This window comes from Myxocyprinus asiaticus, chromosome 23, assembly GCF_019703515.2.
Source record: "Myxocyprinus asiaticus isolate MX2 ecotype Aquarium Trade chromosome 23, UBuf_Myxa_2, whole genome shotgun sequence".
Classification (NCBI taxonomy): Eukaryota; Metazoa; Chordata; class Actinopteri; order Cypriniformes; family Catostomidae; genus Myxocyprinus; species Myxocyprinus asiaticus.
Window position 1 is genome coordinate 10,118,364 of NC_059366.1, and position 22,674 is coordinate 10,141,037.

Here is a 22,674-nt window from a genome sequence, read left to right on the forward strand (position 1 = left end):
TGCATATTTGTATTGAATTAAGGGTTTCTTGTGCATGGTGAGAAAAAGGTACAAGAAATCTTTGTGTCATATTATCCTTGCAATAGGAAAAGTACTGAGGTTCTGCAGTTGTCTACACTTGTAGTAAAATATTGCATGTAAGGAGTCTTTTTATGCGTTGCTTTACGGCAAGCTTAGTCCAAACAAATTGCCGAACATCTCTGCTATTTTAATGTCAGAATAATATAAGTTATATTAAGAAAAAATTCAGACAAAACACCTGGTATATTATAAAATGTGAGGTATTAGTACCATTATACAGCCACCAATGCACTGGATTGAGCAGCAGCAGTGTCTCATTGGTCAGTCAGTTTTCATTGCAGTCCGAAGAAAAAAAATCTGACTTCTCTCCGTTAAAAAACAAACAAACAATCTTCGGATTGACGGCTAAGCTGTTGCTAAGCTAACAATACATAAAAATATATACCATGCACAAATATTTATTAAAATAATGTATTTTTCATAAGTTTAAACTATTTTTATTCAGAGTTCTCCGTATTTCTGTATCTGAAAGTATCCAAAATGGAAGACTCGACTCTCAGTTGAGTACAATAGAGTTTGACGTTAGCATGTTGTTAAGCTAACAAAGCATACAAATAGATAGCACACTACTGGCTTAAATTTTACATTTTCAATTAGTTTTAACTTTTTATTGATACTCCTCAGTATTTCAGTATCTGAAAGTATCCGTAGCGGGAGACTTGGCTCACAATTGATTCCAATTGAGTTTGACGCTGACATGTTGCTAAGCTAATGACATGCTATTTTAATGAGCATAAAATAGAAAAATTGACAATTATTAGATTGAAAAAAAAAAAATGTATCGATACTTTTCAGTACTGTATGAAATGTATTTATTATCAATGCTTTGCTTGTTTGTCTGCCTGCATCAAAGTTTTTTTTTTGTTTTTTTTGTTTTTTTTTTTTTTGCTGAGGATACACCTGGCAAGGAAGCATCATTAATTTATATCTCAAAATAATTTCAAATATATTGGGAATAGGGCTGGACGATATGGCTTCAGAAACTATATCTCAAACTTTTTCAGGCAATTGACAATATTCGATAGATATCTCGATAATTATGTTTTTGCTCTGAAAAAGCATAAAAGTGATTTAAAAAAAAAAAAAAAATCAGATAAATCATCATTTCATCTAAACAGCCATTGTAAGCCAAGTAGAATTAATATTTCAAAGGCATTAAATAAAAATCTATTTAAAAATGAAGGCATATTTCCCACAATTTTTCACTAAATTAACACAAGATATATCAAAAAGTAATCATTTTCATTTATTTGAACGTTTATACTTATATTTAACATACAATCATATGTGTCACAGTCTGTCTCCTTCATTTTCTTCAAGGACTCTTATTTTGAAGTTTTTCCACTGGGCTGCATTTCCCATAGTTCACTGCCCTAATCACTTCCATCTGTTTCTTATTATCCTCACCTGTATCCTATTCCCTCATTAGTTCCTTTTGTATAAATGTCCTCTAGTTTTATCCACTCTTTTGTCAGTCCTTGAAGTGTTGTGTTGAGTTAATGAAGTGTTACATTGTGCTAAGTTTTGATGTTTAGATTTGTAGTTTGTTCCACTCCAGCGATTACTACTGTTGAGCCTTTTGTCTGTTCTACTCCAGCGTTTGTTTCCACTCCAGCATCTGTTCAACTCCTACGATTATAATTAAAGGATTTAAAGATTCCACTCCTGCGTCTGCTCTCTTCCACTCCTAGACACCCAACGTTACAATATGGAAGCTTAAAAATCTTATTTAACTTCATGTATTGTTGCTAAAACATTTTTTCTTTGTGAATGAACAAGGTGTGCAAAAACTACGTCACTTATTTTTTGGAAACCGGATGAATATTGCGTCGTACTAAATTATTACTGTGGAACCCAGTCAAGTTTATTAATATAATGTAATACTGAATTATTATTATTTTCAGGATAAGATTTGTTAAAGATAAATTAATATATTTCTGTCCTATTCACTTCTCCTTAAACTGGGGTTTTTATTTTGACATTGCAAGTGCAGTCGTGTTTATTTGGAATTGTGCGAATGCTTGAACCTGCGTTAATTCACAATGCAGTTGAACTGCGCTAAAAACACAAGCCCATGATCCCCGCCACCCCCCACGCGTGCACACAGATCAGTGCATCGCCGGTTCATTCTGAAGAGCACACAGACCATGATTATCTGTCTTTGATCGCAGCCTATGGCAGTTAAATACATAATCACATATGATCATATCTCCATTTTGATGTTATTTTGATTCAATATACAGCCCTGAATGATCGTGAAATTAGTCTACTGATGCACTCTGTGAAACTTAATGGCCAAATAAAAGGCTCATTAAAATCATCCCAATATTCACGATATTGTTGAATTTTATATCGTCAGCAAAATCATTGCGATTATATCTTGAGTATTCGTTGTACCACTCAGCCCTAATTGGGAATATTTGATATATCACACAGCCCTATTAATTCCTGCTTATTTCTCTAGTCAAGACCATTTTCTCTGTTTGCGTTTTTCCTCCTTTGCTCATAGTGATAATCATAAAGCAGCTTTTCTAAGTGCATGAAAGCAACCGATGTCAATTAAGGAAACCATGACTGACAATTGTTGGGACCTTTTTTGCAATGAAAGCTGTATTTGACAGTTCTTGTAAATTTTATAATGACGTGGAAGCTTTTCTTAACTGATGTGTTCCTCCTGTATAATGTGCCTCATGTTTAATTTAGCATCTTGTATGCAATATGATAGTTAGATGGATAAAGTCACGTGTTTCTTGTTCTGAAATACTCTGTGGAATGTTCCATTTACAGGCAATCTATTCTTTGTCTTGTGCTTTTTTCTTTTGCTCCATTTGTGCACTGAATATGTGCCCAGGAACAAGCAATTTGCCACTAAAATAAAGAGTTACATTGGTGTATTTATAGCCTAAACCCCCCTGCCCCCCATCCAGGCCCATGGCATGAATCATTGATGTTCCCGTTTCTCTGCTTTGCTGTTGTTTTCAGCAGTGTCACGTTGGCAGGTGAACGAGCATGTGTGTTTGGATGAGTGCTGCTTCCTTCACTCTGAGATGTGACAGAAAGCCCTGCAAACAGAAAGAAAAGGAAAGAAGTGTCACACATTCTTTGGGAATTTCAGGTTGTTTGTGAGTCTATGAAGGATTTGGTATCTGCAAGCTGTTGGATGTAACAGTCAGAGGTAGACCGATATAACGGTTTTACCAATTAATCTGCGCAGATAGGATTTGGAACTATCAGTTATCGTCAAAAATCTATACCGATAGTTGCCGATAGTTTTCTTTTTATTATTCCTAATTTTTTATTCCTCATCAATGAACCATCTGGTAAAATATATAGAGTATACAGCTGCAATAAAAATTATTCAACCCCCACTGACCAGCAATACATTATGGTGATGTGAATTAAAACACATTAACTAAAACCTCAGTAAACAGTCAAAGTAAGTTTTTAACACACATTTGAGTGATTTTGAGAACAAAGAGTTCAGTTTACCCAAATTTTAAAATAAAAAATAACTAATTCTCTCCACAAATGTCATGTCAGAAATATTCAAACCCCCCTCCACAGCAAATAAGTGTTTCAGGTAAGTGTTCTCAGGCTTCGGACACCTCTCTATCAGAATTTTTACACATTTCTCATGAGCTTCCAGCTCATTGACATTCTTTGGTTTCTGTGCTGCCACTGCTTCCTTGAAATCCCAACAAAGGTTTGCAATGGGATTTTAATGATGGACTGAAAGGGCCATTTAATGACATTCCACGACCTATCCCTGAACCAGATTTTGGACAACTTGGATGTATCCTTGGTGTTATTGTCTTACTGGAAAGTCCAGTGATGACCGAGCTTCAATTTACACACTGAAGGCATCACATTTTTCATGCCAAAATGGCCTGATACCTGAAAGAATCCATGGTGTCAGTCACATAGTCAGGATAGCTGTTTCCTGCAGCCACAAAACACCCCCATAACAGGACTGACCCACCTCCATGCTTGACTGTGGGGATGGTGTCGTTCTTGTCATCACCTTGTCATCTTACTCCAGACGTACTGCTGACCCATGGGTCTAAAACTCAATTTCAGTTTAGTGTCATACCTCTATAAAACCTTCTTCCAGGACTGCACAGGTCTTTCCTAATTACTTCTTGAATATTCAAGTCAACATTTCCCTTGGTGAACTTTTGCTTTATTCCACACCCCAAGAAGGTTGCTGTTGTTCCATATTTAAAAAAAACAAATGTATGAATGGTGCTGCCAGCTTTGTCTATTGGAAATTGAAGTACCTTGGAAATGTACTTTTAGCCATGACCTTTCTTGTATAATGAAATAATCTCCTCTATTAGCTTTTGAGACAGCTTATTTTTAATTGCATTTTTTGCATAGAAATACATTTTTGCTTACAACGCTAAACTTAAATTTTAAAACTTAAGTGCCATTGCAGATTGATAACTTAATTTTGTTTTAAAACAATTACTTGTGTAGCCTTACATATTTAAGAAACAGCTACATGCAATAGGGGTTGAATAATTATGACATGGCTGTATATTGGGGGGTTGAATAATTTCAATTGCAACTGTATATTTAAAAACTATATATACAAATACTATACAAAACTCTTCATTTGGTGAATATAAAGGCTATAAAAGCTTCTTACATATACTGTAGAGCATTGTGATTGAGTCTCTTTTATTTCAAAATAAGAGTCCTGGGTGTATTTTGGGCTTGTTTATAGTTAAAAGTTCTGCGTTATCCACCACATCTGAATTTTTCTGGTTATTATTTGGATTTTGGTTGCACAAACTGGTTTTGAGATTTTATTTATTTGGAGCCTTAATGTCTGTACCCTTCATTGTATGGAATTTTTTTAAATAATTCTATAGGCTAAAAAAACCAAAAACTATCAGTCAATTAATCAGTAATTGGTCTTGTCCCCCACCTTAGTTATCTTTATCAGCAAAATCCACTTTTAGTGGGCCTTGAGTAATAATCTCCCATTCATGTTTGCATAGAACTTGAGAGGTTGAGTAGAATTAGATTCCCACTGTTTGTCTTCCCTCTACCGTCGCTCTCAGTGATACAACACAATGCCCTAGACATGCATAAGGGGTTCTCTGGTTTTTGCCACCTGTCTGTCGTCCTCTTCATTTTTTTGTGACACATTTGAACATTCTGGCAGCTGTCACTCACTCTGGTCCCCTTTACACCTGGCATTAAAATGCATTTTCAACTCTGATCACAATCAGATAGCAATTAAACACATTAAATGGCAGGTGTAAATCCACATTGTGAGCGAATTCTGATTGTATAACTGAAACCACATTTGTAGGTGGTCAGGGACAGATTCTGACCACATTCAATGAAGGTGCAAATGCATTTTCTGTTATTCCATACAACTACATAATTAACTTTGTAATGAGATTAAAAATATTCTCCTCCATGAAAGTGTTTTTAGGAAGCCACTGGTTATAAAAATTTAGTTTTTATGCATATTTTGTTTTTGGGTGAATTTTAGAAAAGCAATTTTGAATTAGGCCATTTAGGGTTGCAAAATAAAAAAAAATAGACCGTAAGTGGAAGTTCTGAATTCACAACACAAGTCAACACAAACATATGTGAAAAATAATTTATTAGAAGCTGTAAAGATAAATTCATGAATAGTAAAGAAAATTGACTTTTTAAAGCTAATAAGGACTATTGATATTGATTATAGGTTTTCTGGTATAATCAGAATAAAAAAAATTCTCTATATAATGTAGTATAATAAATATACGATGAAACATAAAACAAATATATATAGATGTATCCTCAACAGAATTTGAGTTTTCTTGTAATGATTACATTGTAAGTTATGGATTGTAATTAATATATATATATATATATATATAAACAATGGAATGGAAGAAATAGTATTGACATTGTTCAGAAAGTTTTTAAGTTTGGGAGTAGGGGGATGATCGTGAAGGTTTTCTGAGTGTTTAAATCTAGTGGTCATACATTTTTTATTATCTGTCGGCCATTAATTTTTTAGCTTGAGTTAATTCCCACCCTTGCACCAACGTTTGTTGAATCATTCTTTGTGAAGACATTAGGAAATGCTCCATCTGCCCAGACTGTTGCTGTGCCATGTACGGTTTTTCATTTAGTTTGAAACACTTGATAGTTTTGTTGTGGGAACAGGCTTAATTTGAAGACTTATTGAGAAAGCAGCGATTAGCTGCACAGACTTATTGACTCTTTGTTTCCAGAAAATGACTGTTCTGCCTATTAATCTTCCGTTTTTGTGCTTCGCATTATGCAATTGTTGAGCAAATTAATTTGACACATCAGGATCGGCACCCACAGAAAACAGCAGAATACTTTTTAGATTTGGAAAGCTCATGGATAGACAAGTCATTGGTCAAAAATTGTTGGAACACTGCATTATGCTAAGTGTAGCATATAAATGCAAAACAAAACAGTAAATACAGGATATTAGTATAAGTATACATTCCAAACAAGATACACAATTCACATCATGTTCACAGTATACATTACAATAAAAAATGCAAAATTAGAAAATTAAACATGGCATTTGTGTGGGTGTATAGTGATGAGATGGCATTATGTGGCTGGTGGCACACAGCAGATGTGTTTAGCTCATCATAGAACCTGCTGCTCTCAGCTCACCCAACACACATACACACACACACACAAACACAGTATGCCTGTTCTTTTGCCCCCTAATCACACATTCAAACACCTGCCTGTCTAACACTTAACTCACTCATGGTAGACACAACATTTAGCCATATATTGTACTGCTGAGTGCCTTTTAATCATTGGGATCAGGTTTGTTCAGGGCTTTGCAGTTTAGTTATAGTTATGTTGTTTTCTCTGCATTTAGTTTTGGAATAGTGGCTCAGCATACCCAAACCCCATTTCATTGGCCTGAAATTACTCAAAACGGTTGTGGATGTGGTTATTGTTTTTCAGGAGTAATTGGCAGCTTTTGAGGAGTCTTGGCAGGTTTGTAGGCTGAGGCATCAGTATGTGTTTGACACTCTCCTCTGTGTCTTGCATGTAGGGTGTGAAACCTCACACAGCTGAGGTGCACCTACAGTCTTACGAAAGATGATTGTATTGTGGATTTTGGTTACTGGCCATCGTTTTGATTTCAGCACCCCTTTTCTGTCTCAGAATCAACAAAGCTTTACGGCATGACTGTAAAGAATTAAATATTTCTGAAGCATTCAAGTGCTTGCATAGTACCGTACTTAGGGATGCACAAAATATCGGTGAGCATAAATTCATGTTTTTTTAGCATATATGTATTTATTTATTGTTTATTTAATTTTTCAATCCCAGTTGATGTGTGTAAGCCTGTTTGGTTTCACAAAATAAAAAATGAGGCACGTTGTGTATATTTGTTTCGTTTTTAAATGTTTTGAAGTAAAAAAAATTCTCGCAGTTGAGTTTTCATGGTCAGTCATTGCTGTGTAGGGATGGGACGATACATCTAATTTCAAGAAAGAAATTATTAGCTCTATCAAGGCAAAACTTGATATTTCAAAATTTGAAACCTTGTTTTCTGTCCATGTGATCATAAATGAAATGACCCGTTAAACATCATAATAATTTCTACACTGTTTACAAGGTTCGCATAAAGTGCTTGAATTTAGCTTTTAGAAATGTACGTACTGGAAAACGAAATCACTGTTTTGTTGAAAAGTGCTTGAGATTAAAACGGACCATTTGTCCGTGTAATGTGTGTCCATCAAAGATGAGATCCCACACTCCACTTTCATTGAATGTGTCTTAAATCCTTTCTGTTCTTTACAGTCAGATAAAAAAAGTCATTTTGATCACACAAAGCACAAATATGTTAAACAAACTGAAAGACTTCTCTCTCGTTAATCACTGTGTTAGTCTGTGAGACACTCGTTGAACTCTTAATGTGACAGTACCATTTTAGCGCTTGTAATACAAATGTAAACTCAGTGTTATTACTTTTAAATTGTACACATTATTTCAGTGGCAGCTCATATCATTATTATACAGTGTCAGTGAATAATATTGATTGATAGAATGTAGAATTTTTATATTTTTTAAAAATTTAATGTGATTATAATAATGATGACAAACAAACTATTAAACAATAAGTTACTTAAAGTTTTAAGATACTTTTTCAGGACCAGTTCTGTTCAGTTCTATTGCTTGTTCTGCACCTGATTAGCCTGAATGTAGCCCACTATTTCTGAAGGCTCATTTGTTTGTGATCTTTTCTTATAGAGAAAGTAAAAGAACCTCAAATTATTATTTAAACTTTAAGCAATATCATTGTGTATTAAAGAACTTTATTTTGATGAGAAATTATAATGTACATATTGCTCAAACATAAAAAAAAGAAATAAAAAATAAGCAACATTTTTGTCATACTTTGTCATTTAAGTGTTGTTATATCGAATCGTGAACCTCATACTGCGTATCAGACCGAATCGTGAGAGAACCATAATGTCCCATCCCTTCTGCTGTCACTTCGAAGAACCCAAATATAATCATTATCTGTCAATGTTAATGGGTTTTTAAATTGTTAGTATCTGTCAAGATGGGCAAAATCTTTTTTTTAATATATATATATATATATATATATATATTCAAAATTCAAACAGATTTGAGGAAAAACGGTGTAATTGTGTCTAATTTATCTGACTCCATTATATATAATCTTCTTTCCAATCATCTAATAGAAAAAGGTTACCTGGAAAAAAAATTATAGGAAAAATTATAAAGTATAAAGTTCAGACGTCACAAATGTAGTGCTGGGTATCAATACTGATTTCCCAATTTGATTGGATTCCAATTTACAAGCTCTCGAGTTGATTATCTTCTGATTTCGGTACGATTTGATTAAATTCTGATTCATTTGGGTGTGCTTCAATAATGAATGAATGAACGTTACATACGCTTATATAGAGCTTTTCTGACACTACACTCAAAGCATTTTACATATTGAAAAGGGAGTTCTCCTCAACCACCATCAGTGTGCAGCATCCACCTGGATGATATGACGGCAGCCATATTGCGCCAGAACACTCACCACACACCATCTGCTGGTGGAGAAGAGAGATTACATCCAATTCATGGATGGGGATCATTAGTAGGCCATGGTTGATAAGGACCAATGAGGGAATTTGGCCTGGACACTAGGGTTACACCCCTACTCTTTACGAGAAGTGCCCTGGGATTTTTAATGACCACAGAGTCAGGACATCAGTTTAACATGTTATCCAAATTAATGTCATGGAATTTATGTCCATTTGGCTTTCATATGAAAGAAATGGTCTCTCAGCTAATGCTGTTAATTATACAGGGAACTTTCTTACTGGTACATTATGTAAATAAATAAAAGAACAATCTTGGATTTTTTTAAATATCCCAATACAGTATAGGGATCACCCATCTGAAAATTGTGATTTATTGAACATTCAAAATTTTATCCCAGCCCTTCACGAATGTGAAAAATAGTGAACTTGAGCCTCTGTGACTTGCCAGGAAAAGGAGACTTTAAACTTGTTTATGCACGAGCACCCTGGAGACTCGGCTACATACATCTCTGTGCAAAGCCATAATGGGGCAGAGGAAGCATAGCACCATTCTTAATGCATATTGAAATGATAGCCCTTGGACTGCATCCTCTGTGAAACATCTCTACTTTGTTAATTACATTTCTATTCCATTTCTGAACTGAAAAATGAGACCAAACAAGACAAAGTGATCTATTGAACCGTCCATTGAAAAGTCATACTAGATTATGTGTACAGATGCACGAATGCTTTCAGAAGCAGGTGAAGGTGATGGGGTGTGTTGTTCTAACGGTCTAAAAGTGTCATTTGCAGCAGTATTGTATAATAATCAGAAGCATCGGCCCATGTTGAAATGCATTAGCTGCCCTTCACCTCTTCAACGGTGTGCAGTGTATTATACAACCAGTGCCTCATAAAATGTCAACGGCATGCATTTTTCTTTTCTTTGATTTCTTTCTCTCCGGTTCTTGTTGCAGGATCCTGCAGCAGCAGAATGAAGACCTTCGTCGCCGTCTGTCTCAGACCACTCATAAGATGGAGGCGATGGAGACGGAGTTTGAAACCAGTCGGCATTACATGCAGGCAGAGTTGGGTCGCACCAGAGATGACCTGGAGAAAATGAGGGACAAATTCAGGAGGTTAGCTGATCACACATACAAATTCATGACTGGTAAAACATCTAGTAGTTTTGACTTTTACCAGTAGAGACTAACTGTCCATGTTAACCAGCCAAACCTTGACCCCTTGGGCAATTCTGACCACTGCAGGAGTCACTTTATCAACCATATTGCTAGCGCACTCACATCCTCTAGGTTGCTGTCAGAGAGGAAGGGAGATGAGCACATTCCCATGCAATCCGTTTTTGATGATTATGATCAAAGCGGGCAAATTAATTAGCTTTATCAGTGATAAGAAGCTGGCAGCCATCACTTTAATCCCACTGACCGGCGGGCAAGTCGAGTTGCAGGACCCCGGCTGGGGGTCTCACTACAAAGCACAGTTTGGCAATGTAAAGCATCCTGGTCAGGCAGACCCAGTCCACACGAAGACAAGGGGACTGAAAAGTCGCCTGGACATTCAGCACATGGGGAAGATCTGAAAGACATCCTTTCTCATTAGGGTTTTATAATTTTTTGAAAGATTTAGAAGGCACAGATCTCGACTCATAGAAATGGGCATTGTAAGAAAATTAATGATTGATACACCACTGAACGATTCAGGTTCTTTAACAATGCCATTAACGATTTTTGTAGTACTTTTGAGGAAGCATTGAAACCGAAGTTTTAGACATGACTCTATGATTAGCAGGTCAGTGGCAGCAGGGGGAGTGTTCAATAAACCAGTTTAAAAACAGTCAGTATTTGGTGGCATGGAAATTACACCTTTATATCAGTAAACTGATTTAAATCTCAGAAGCCTTGGATGGGTGATTCTCAAGAAACCTGTCAAGAAAATGTCCTGCTCATATTTAACCTCAAATCAGTACATGAAAATGAAGCCTATATTTTTGCAAACAATAAGATTTTTTTTTCAGTGTGACATTATTTTCAGGTCACTTAAGCACATTTTGCCCCTCAATTCCCATTACTGTAACTGGTCCGGACATTTTACTTTTACCATTCCCTTATTTACTTTGACTAATGATGATTAAAACACAGTCATATTTGTTTTTACTATATTATAGAACAGTACATTTTTTGCTGTGATGACACGTGATTGTTAAATTTTTTTATTTATTAAAATCAGTGAAAATGAAAGGCAGTACCAAGGGAGTACTACTATGATAAATAAATACTTTATTCTATATTATTTTACTTTATAATTTAATTTAAATAATTTATCACTTTTTTTCATGTTGTGGTAATGGGATTTGGTAGGTAATGACAATGTGAAAAATCTTAATGGCCCAAAAAATGTGACTTCTATTTCTATATGCAAATTTAATTGATAATTTCTTCATCTCTTTTGATTTTGTAGTAAAATAGTAACAGGACATTTTCTTGACAGGTTTCGTGAGAATCACCAAGGTACACAACACTAGTACAGTTGTCATGTCCAGGAGGTTTCAAACCCCAGGTGGCCATGAGGGGGTGCTAGGGGGTCCGTTTAAAATTTCAGAGAATAAAAAAGTGTAAATATATATATATAAATATATATATTTACCAAATTTTACATTATTACCATTTCAGTTTAATCTAAATGTTTCTCTTCAGGGTTATACATTAAACATTACTCAATTATTGGGTTAAAAAAAGAAACTCTTTTCATTCACCCTTTTCATGATGCCAATATTTTGCCACTTATGCTCCTTATTTTGTCATCAGGTCACTGCTCTACAAAGAGGCACAAAAGCTGTTTTATTATTCTAACAATAAATAATTTCCATTGAACATGGTTTGGATTTGATGAACACATAACAGACCATAATTAAGTGGGCCACAATTAAAGATAAAAAGAACTGTCAATAACGTGACAATTTACAGTGCATCCGGAAAGTATTCACAGCACTTCACTTTTTCCACATTTTGTTATGTTACAGCCTTATTCCACAATGGATTAAATTAATTATTTTCCTCAAAATTCTATAAACAATACCCCATAATGACAACGTGAAAGAAGTTTGTTTGAAATCTTTGCAAATTTATTAAAAATAAAAAACGAAAAATAAAATCACATGTACATAAGTATTCACAGCCTTTGCCATGACACTCAGAATTGAGCTCAGGTGCATCCTGTTTCCACTGATCATCCTTGAGATGTTTCTACAACTTGATTGGAGTCCACCTGTGGTAAATTCAGTTGATTGGACATGATTTGGAAAGGCACACACCTGTCTATATAAGGTCCCACAGTTAACAGTGCATGTCAGAGCACAAACCAAGCCATGAAGTCCAAGGAATTGTCTGTAGACCTCTGAGACAGGATTGTATCGAGGCACAGATCTGGGGAAGGGTACCGGAACATTTCTGCAGGATTGAAGGTCCCAATGAGCACAGTGGCCTCCATCATCTCATCTGTAAATGGAAGAAGTTTGGAACCACCAGGACTCTTGCTAGAGCTGGCCGCCTGGCCAAACTGAGCGATTGGGGGAGAAGGGCCTTAGTCAGGGAGGTGACCAAGAACCCGATGGTCATTCTGACAGAGCTCCAGTGTTTCTTTGTGGAGAGAGGAGAACCTTCCAGAAGAACAACCATCTCTGCAGCACTCCACCAATCAGGCCTGTATGGTAGAGTGGCCAGACGGAAGCCACTCCTCAGTAAAAGGCACATGACAGCCCGCCTGGAGTTTGCCAAAAGGCACCTGAAGGACTCTCAGACCATGAGAAACAAAGATTGAACTCTTTGGCCTGAATGGCAGGCATCATGAGATGGACAATATTTGCTGAGAAAGGCTCCCAAATAAAGTTAATTCAATATATAAGTCAGACTTGAAGGCTTTTCTCACAGGACACTTTCTTGGATCGGTCTGTTTTTGTTGGTCTATGTACACATGCGTCAGATGGACATATTTGGAGCGCCTCATTGCGGATCTGTCACGCTTCACTGGTTTTCAGCATCTTTCGCATAAATGATACAGTTTTAAGATACTGTGTCAAGTTAAATGCCATTTGAAACTTTATAAATCGCGTCTCAAGAATGTGTCCTGCTGTGTAAGTCTCCTAACTCATTTTGTGCTCTCAGTAAGTGTGGTTTGATGCCTGCACAGCTGGAGTTGCTCTAACTGCCCCCCGCTGACTGCGAAAGTACAACAGTAGCCTAAAACTATGGCTAAATAGCCATTTGGCTCTTGGTACACAGGTTTTTTTTTTTTCCTTTGGAATAATGTGCACTGATGAATCATATGTAATATGACTGGGAACATTTGTTAGAGTAAATAGGGCTTTAATCAATACAGAAAAAAAAAAATCTGAGTTTTTGTCCCGTTTAGCGGTGATGAGCACAAAGACGTTTTGTCAGTTGTGTGGGTTTCTATTTCTGTTGCATTGTGCTGGGTGGCTCCTCCCACAGCAAATTTCATTGGTCCAAAATCCCCCTCCATTTTGCTGCATATTGAGCATTAAATATGTTTTAATTCAGTGTGCGTGATTGTCTCTTGTCGCTCAGCATTTTGGCTTTCAGTACGGACAGTACCATTACTTATCACTGGAAACTATGTGAATAGTTCGGTCACATTTTTATTCTGTAAGTTCCGTTTTCTGCAGATCGGTATGTCATTCGGCTGCAATCCTTCTGCTTTATCTCCAATCAGGAAGCTTCTTCATCTCATGCGCTCTCAGATGTTAGCAAGAATATTAACCAGCATTCTTCCCATCATAAACGTGTGCTGCTTCCATTTGCCGCTTCCATTTGCCGCTCCATTTTCCTTCTTGCCACATCCCAGACCTGCATGCCAGCTCTCTTCAGATAATCACCTAATTGGATTCTAATTGGTTAGTGATGCTGCAGCGTGCCGTGTGCTAATGTTTGTATATGATCTCCGTTCTAACGTTGTAGTTTTGTCACGTGCTGTGGTGTTTCCCGATTTTTCAGCAGGTTGGAGGGGTCTCTAGAGTCCTTGGAAAGGTTGCTCTAGATATCGCTATAGTTATTTGTTTGTTTTGTTTACTTATTTACCCATGTATTTGAATTGATTCCAGTTTATTATCTGCTTCCACTTCTCAAGCTGTTCAGTTGGTCTTTGCCGTCCCCTGTATTTCAGAGCGATCATCAAGCTACACTATTTATTGCACACATTTTACTACACCGGTTGTTTGCAGCTATGAACTGCGGCACCGGCGAGAATGAGAGTTCATGATGGCTCAGCTCACATCAGCACAGCTTGCTAAAATGAACTGATTAAATTTGAATTGTTATGAAGAGAGACAGTGAAAGTCCCTTACGGCAGGGCTCTTCCACTGCTTTCTTGCGGGGGCCAGATTATCCATATGTAATCTTGGCGGGGCCAATTTTTTTTTCAGCTTTCATCTTAGTTAGCACTTTCATTGCAAGTAAAATTTTACTTAAAAACCCCTTTAATACAGTGCATTTGTTCATATTAAAATAGTCACAGGGTATATTGTATATTGAATTATAATTTTTTAAGGTCTGGCCATAAATTCCTTCATAAGATCTGGCTGAAAAACAAACATGACTATACTCTTAACTAACAAATCATTTTTTATAAACTTTATTATGAAAAAAAATAATAATAAAAAAATAAGAAACATTTTATCACTTTAGGGCTATTGTTTACAAATTATGAAAATTGAGAAGCATTTAGATCTGCTAAAGCCCTCTCACATTATCAACCCACATATGAAAACAATGGTCATAAAAAAAATGTCATGTTTACATAAGAATGCATTTAAATTACATTTTCTTTTTGGACAAAAAAAAAAAAAAAAAAAAAGAGATAAAATGTCTATTCTTCCATTTTCTCTTAAAAGTATAATCCTATTCAGTGAGGAAAAACATTGTCCTGCAAATATTGTGAATTTGCACACAATAGCCAGTGCAGGAGCCAGATTTTTGTGCAGATAATCATTGGCAAAAGAACAACAAACTGAGTTGATGCTGTTCATGATTGAGATGTATAGAATGACAGCTGTATAGAACCAAGCATAGAACCAAATATAATCAAGATATTTTCAGGTTCAGTTTCACATCATCACTTTTTATGAGCCCTACAGACCCTGAACAGATGAGACACGCCCATTTGACACTTAAAAAATAGTGAATAAAAGCAAACTTTTCAGCACATTTTCGTTGAACGGTCTGTTTTCAAAATCGATCTCTCTTTTGTTGCCTAATGTCCATATGTGCTGATAACATTTCTGTCACAATTGTGGTGATCATTTTTTACATCTGTAGATTTGAACGCACTCCACACAGCTAAGCAATTTATATACATATGAAAAAGACATGATCAAATGCTCACATAAATGGTGCGATCCATATTTAGCAAAGCAACGTAACTAAACTGTCGTCAAAAAAGCTTAAACGCATGCTCTGTTCTGGACAACTGATGATGGCTGAATGCTGTTGCATGCGCCATTGAATGTTGTTAAACTCACCGCTGATTGCTGAGGCTCGCGCATGTGAATGCAGAGTTTTGCACAGAGAGCACACTGGTATTTCAGATGGCGAGGCAATTTTATCAAAAATCAGTCGGAGGGGGGCCTGGGTAGCTCAGCGAGTAAAGACACTGACTACCACCCCTGGAGTCACGAGTTCAAATCCAGGGCGTGCTGAGCGACTCCAGCCAGGTCTCCTAAGCAACCAAATTGGCCCGGTTGCTAGGAAGGGTAGAGTCACATGGGGTAACCAACTCGTGGTCGCTATAATGTGGTACTCGGTCTCGAGAATGTGGTTCTCGTGGTGAGTTGTGCATGGATGCCGCAGAGAATAGCGTGAAGCCCCCACACGCGCTATGTCTCCGCGGTAATGCGCTCAACAAGCCACGTGATAAGATGTGTGGATTGACGGTCTCAGATGCGGAGGCAACTGAGATTCGTCCTCCGCCACCCGGATTGAGGTGAGTCACTACGCCACCACGTGGACCTAGAGTGCATTGGGAATTGGGGATTCCAAACTGGGGAGAAAAAGGGGAGAGAAAAAAAATCAGTCGGAGGGCCAGACAAAGATGATTGGCGGGCCGGATTTGGCCCGCTGGCCGCTAGTTGACTAGGCCTGCCTTTCGGTCTTGTAGGCAGTGAAACGGTATTGATCAGTAAAAGCACAGAGGGATTGAGATGGAAGTTTCTGCCATAAACTGAAAGGCAGAACTGGGAGCAGAACTGCGTCATGCACGCCAAATGCTCTGTGTAAGCTTAAATTCTGTGTTTGTATTGATGTTTGCTTCTAAATTTTTTATGAAAGGAAGCCTCTGTGTTGAATCTGATATTGTGAATTCAGTGCTGATTCTGTGAAGATAAAGTGGGTCCAGAAAGTATTTGGACACTTCAGCCACTTAAAAATGTATGAATGTGTTTGCATTAATAAAACAAAGTATCAAGCCAAATGGCATTTTTTTTTTTTTCAAGAAAAACATTTTAAAAAGAGACGTTTGTTAGACTTAAAATTAGAACATAATTGATAGGCCTAAATTGTTCAAAATTATGAAAAAAAGATATTTGGACACTTTCTAGTTGTCAAACTTTATGGAACCTGTGGTTACTCTGCAAGGACACCTGTGTGAAAAATTAAGTGTGACTTCAGTGTTGAAGTGCCCAAATACTTTTTGTGGCTGTTTTATTTCATTAAAATATGTACATACGGTAGAGCCTACCTTGGGAATTAAACAATTTTGGTTTTTTACCTTTTAAGGCTTTCAGTTTCTTAACGGTTCTGTTAACTTATCTTTTTTCTTTTTAATTCACGATTTCTTCTAATTCTTATTGCATTCACTACAAGTGTAAGAAATTAACTTTTATACATATTATGGGGAAATATTATCCCCCTGGATTTAATTTTCAGGGCATTTTTTACCTGTATATCTAATAATCACACAGTAAAGTGTGTCAAATATTTAAAGCTGCACTATGTAAGATTTTTTGGTTAAAAATAAACAAATTGCCATTATTGATTGAGTCCATATACAGTCATTGATCAAAACAATGTCCTTACCTTACCCCGATTCACTACGGTAAGCTTATAAAAATGAATTATTTTTGTATCAGTATTTTGAGCTGTCGGGTTCGATTTGGTGCGAAATAGCTGGCTTATAACGTTCATCTTTGCATCATTACATCACACAGGAAAGAAGTACTGGCTGTCTCATGTTCCAGCTGGAGAAACTACGCTGTTCAGCTCAGTTCAGTAACACTCACAAAGTTCAGGACCGCATCTTTGCAGTCTAGATGGATGTTTATCTGTTATCCGTTTGGCGAAGTTGTTTACCTGCTATAATGCTTGGATATGTTTTCTGGTAGGGTTGTTGAAGCTAATATTGCTTGTCATGCTTTTATGAATCTAACATTACTCGTGTGTTAACCTATCATTATGTATCTATATTGTCCAGTGAAGTTACTGTGGCATGTTTAATATGTATGACTTCTGAAATTGACTTGTAATTTTTATATTGCATATTTAAGCTTATTATTTTTACATTTAATAAAGTATATTTTATCCCCATCATTATTGAATCCTCGTTTTATGTTTTTAGTTTACGGTGTTTTTGTGTGCATCGCATAGAAATGCTATTGTAGTAACTGAGGCTGGACAGTGGACAGAATAGTATAAAAATAATAAAGTCTTCTATTTGTTATTTGTTCTAATTTTTAACGTGATACGACTACGTGCATTTTACCGTGCACACCTGCCTTTCTACTTTTATCACGATTAAACTGTGTGCTTACTGCACGCATTTTTACACGGATCATTGCATCGATCTCAAACCACTGGTGATCAGGAACCGCCACAACAACAATAATTACGTGAGGGATTCACATCGATCTCAAACCCCTGCTGATCAAAAAACACCACCACAACAACAAACAATTGCGGTAAGTCGTGGCATTACCTTACATTATCGCTACTTGCACCATATGTCACATGTTTACTAAAGCTTCTTCCGTCAGCAGTGAGGGATTTACATGTGATAAATGTAAAGAATTAGTCAAGCTGTTGGAGAAGATAAATGAGTTAGAGACACGCATCCAAACACTAGTGGAGGTCAGTGAGAAAGAGAAGCCGGTAGATATTGCTTCAGATGCGGGTAGTACAGCGAGCAACACTGGTTTGGCTTAAACTTTGGTTCTGGCTGTAGAGCCCTCGCAGCAGTGCGTTTGGGTGACATTTCGGTTGCATATCTCGTAGGGCAAAGCAACACTACTCTCCCGTTCTTGGCAGGATTTCCAATCGATTCTCCCGACTCAGTGATGCACACACTAAGAATCAAGTTGAAAGCACCCTTGTTATTGTTAAATCTATTGTAAGGAACGTGGAAATAGAGACTCCCACCACTATTGTTAAATGCATTTCAGGCATAATGCTAAACGTAGATTTTCTAGGATTATTATTCATGTTGGCACTAACGATGTCTGGCTTCGCCAGTCAGAGATCACTAAAGATAAAGTTAAAGAGGTGTGTTAACTTGCAAAAACAATGTCAGACACTGAAATTTGCTCTGTCCCCCTCCCTGCTCGTTGTGGTGACGAGGTTTATAGTAGATTAGTGTCACTGAATGAGTCATGTCCGGAGAATAGCATATGATTCATAGACAATTAGAAGGTGCCTCTCTCCTCTCTAGTAATATGGCTCATAGTCTTAATAGTGATAATATTTAACTAACTGGTGTCCAGGTCAGGAAGCAAACAGACTGGCTTATCCGAACGTCTGCTCGCTGCCTTGATACATCACACAGTTCACATAGAGACTGTATCACCTATATATCATAGAGAGACTGTGTATTTTCCCTGAACTACCAAACACAAAACCCTAATTAAGTCATTTAGAAAAAGTTTTTATTGATGTCAAACTTGAAAATAACAAAAACAACTGAAGATAAACATCATATAAAGGTAGGGCATCTAAACATTAGATTGCTTTCATCCAAATCACTTTTGTAAATGTTATTACAGATCATATTTTGGATTCGCTCTGTTTGACTGAAGCCTGGATTAAAACAGATGAATAGTTAAACTCATTTTAATTAGTTTAAATGAGTCTACTCCCTCAGGTTATTGTTATAAACATGAGCCTCATCTGAAAATTCGAGGAGGAGGTGTTGCTAAAATTTGCAGTGATATTTTTAGTGTTACTCAAAGGTCTGGATATAAGTTTAATTCTTTTGAACTGATAATGCTTAAAGCTACACTATGTAACTTTTAAACTTCCAAACCATGTATTTACTTTGCCCAAATACACTTTGATAAACCTTTAATAATGATATTATATTATTAATATTTTAGAGCTGTCGGGACGGATTTCGCGAGAAATTGCATACAAACATCATTCGCCCATGCGTGTTGACGTCATATCCATACACAGAAAAAATAATGTCTGGCTACTGCAGCACGCATGTGGGAGTAGCTGAAGCTGAAAGTGTGTTGTCATAACGAATTAGAAAAATTGACCATGGATCATTCAAAATGGCAAACCTCCAGGGAATCACTTTGTAAAAACACAGAAACCCTGAACAGAGCAGAGTCTACAAGCAAAAAGGGAAAGTGTCAGTTCGTAATTAAACCCGAATCAACATCGGCTTGGCTTTTCAGAGGTGGCGACATCTCCGAGATTTGAAAGGATTTAAAAGTGACCCAGAGATAGCTGTTTGTGCGTGTGTGTGTGTGTGTGTGTGTGTAGTGAAATACAATAATTATACTGCAATCGGTGCAGAACATTTCACTTGCTCGCACACGTGTGTATTTTTCTTTATAACGGCAATAATTTATATAAATAAATCCTTTAGTCCTAGGCTTGCCAAGGACATGCGAGTCTTGAAATGATGTTGACCACTGACTGGTAACAATGACAATCTATAAATTAGTTACTATCGTGGTCTATTTGGCCAGAATATCCTGCATTTATAAAAACTTTACAACGTTTGACATTATCAGACTAGCAATCATTATGTCTAATGTTAACAAACATTGCCTAACTATTGTAATGTCATTTATTTCAAAACATCAATTTTTCCAGTAAGTCAAAATAACAGCATAAGATATGGCACTTATGTGCTCAGATGACATGTTTTCGGATATCTGTCTTTTCTTTTCTTTCTTTGTTTATTTGTCCATTCGCTCTGATAAGATGTCCTGTATTCATGTGTACACCGGTGCCTCGAACCACATTCATCTGCACAGAGGAGCAGAGCCGAAGCACAACCAAAAACAATGTCCTTCCACAAGACACATGCAGTTTTATTTTTTAACCGCTAGAGGGCCAAAAGTTACTTAGTATAGCTTTAATGTTACATTGTCAGATATAAATAAAAAATCTTTGTTGTCTTTTGTTCTTGCAACAGTTTATAGACCACCAGGGCCATATTTGGAATTCCTTCTAGAATTTGCTGATTTTCTGTCAGATCTAGTTGTTGCTAGGGATAGAGCTTTAATCGTCAGTGACTTCAACATCCACATAGATAACGAAAATGATATACTGGGATTAGCATTTATCGATATTCTCAACTCTGTTGGGGTTAAACAAAATGTGACAGGTCCAACCCATCACCAAAATCATAAGCTAGATCAAATTTTGTCAAATGGAATTGATGTTGATAATATAGAAATTCTGCCACAGAGTGATAATATCTCAGATAATTACCTCATCTCCTGTATGCTGCATTTAGCAAAGGTCTCTCAATCATTATCGTTCAGGTAGAACTATTCATTCAACTACTAAAGATAGCTTCACTAATAATCTTCCAGATTTATCTCAAATACTCAGCACGTCAGAAATTTCAGATGAACTTGATGTTGTCACAGAAAATATGGATACATTCTTCTAGCACTCTAGGTAGTGTCACCCCCCCCCCTTCAATTGGGGCGTAAGTGGAAGAATACATAATTAGAGGTATTTTTGCAGTGCATGGAAGAATAGTGTCGCTAACTTCAGACAGGCTCTAAAAATTGCCATTTGAGCATTTGAGCAAACTCATAGAAAATATCCAAAACAATCATAGGTGTGTTTTCAGTACTGTGGCTAAATTTGTTAAGAATAAAACTTTGATTGAACCAGATATTCCATAGTAGTAATGACTTTTTTTACTAATAAAATCAAAATCATCAGAAACAAAATTGGAATTATCCATCCATCTGCCACTGAACACCAGAAGACTAAAATTATTCCCTACAAGCAACTTCAATCCTTCGCTGTTATAGGTCAGGAAGAGCTAACAAAAATGACCAAAACATCAAATTCCACAACATGTATGTTAGACCCAATACCAACTAAAGTCCTAAAAGAGGTGTTTCCTGTAATCTCAGAACCTATTCTTAATATTATTAACTCCTCATTATCCTTAGGGCATGTCCCAAGAAAATTTAAACTGGCAGTATCAAACCGCTTATCAAGAAACCACAGCTTGATCAGGGAGAATTGGCTAATTATAGACTGATTTCAAATCTCCCATTTATGTCAAAATACTAGAAAAGGTAGTGTCCTCCCAACTATGTTCATTTTTTACAGAGAAATGTTATATGTATGAAGAATTTCAGCCAGGATTTAGGCCCCATCACAATACAGAGACTGCACTTATCAGAGTTACAAATGACTTGCTCTTATCATCTGATTGCGGCTGCATTTCTCTTCTAGTGCTTTTACTGTAGATCTTAGTGCTGTCTTCGACACCATATATCATGACATTCTCTTGGATAGGCTTGAGAATTATGTTGGTGTTTGTGGACAGGCATTAGCTTGATTTAGGTCCTATCTCTCTGACAGCTGCTACTTTGTCTGTGTAAATGAGGAACTGTCAGATCAAATTAAAGTATGGAGTGTCACAGGGATCAGTTTTATGGCATCTGCCTTTCTCCCTATATATGCTCCCCCTGGGAGACATTATCAGGAACCATGGAATTAGTTTTCACTGTTATGCTGACGAAACACAACTTTAAATTTCTTAAAAACCTGACGAAATTTCACAATTTTCCAAATTAATAATGTGTATAAATGATATCAAAAAATTTTCTTCTACTCAATTTCGATAAAACAGAAGTACTAATTATTGAAACAAAAACCTAATAAAACAAGACGATAAAATATAATCTGATTTATTATAATGTCAACTTCTACAGCAAAAAATATAGGTGTTATAGTTGATCGTAATCTAACCTTTGAAAAACAAATTTCCAATATTTGTAGAACTGCATTCTTCCATTGCTTATTTATGACACATGCTATCTGTTTCTGATGCCGAAAACGAATTCATGCTTTCATGACCTCAAAACTAGATTATTGTACTGCATTACTTGGTGGATGTTCTGCAAGTTTAATAAATAAACTTCAGTTTGTTCAAAATGCAGCAGCTAGAGTGCTAACTAGAACCAAGAAATATGATCATATCAGCCCCATTTTATCGCTGTTGCATTGGCTACCTGTTAAGTTTCATATTAATT

The 22,674-nt window shown here is 36.5% G+C and overlaps 1 protein-coding gene across 3 annotated transcripts in view; it reads left to right on the plus strand.

Annotated features, from left to right (window-relative positions):
• Positions 1-22,674, plus strand: part of LOC127413696 (tight junction-associated protein 1-like) — a 153,127-nt gene that overhangs the window by 100,912 nt on the left and 29,541 nt on the right. For all 3 annotated transcript variants that reach the window (XM_051651040.1, XM_051651041.1, XM_051651039.1), the window contains one exon: positions 10,115-10,276. In XM_051651040.1, coding sequence (XP_051507000.1) covers positions 10,115-10,276 — 162 coding nt within the window. The remainder of the gene's footprint in view (positions 1-10,114; positions 10,277-22,674) is intronic.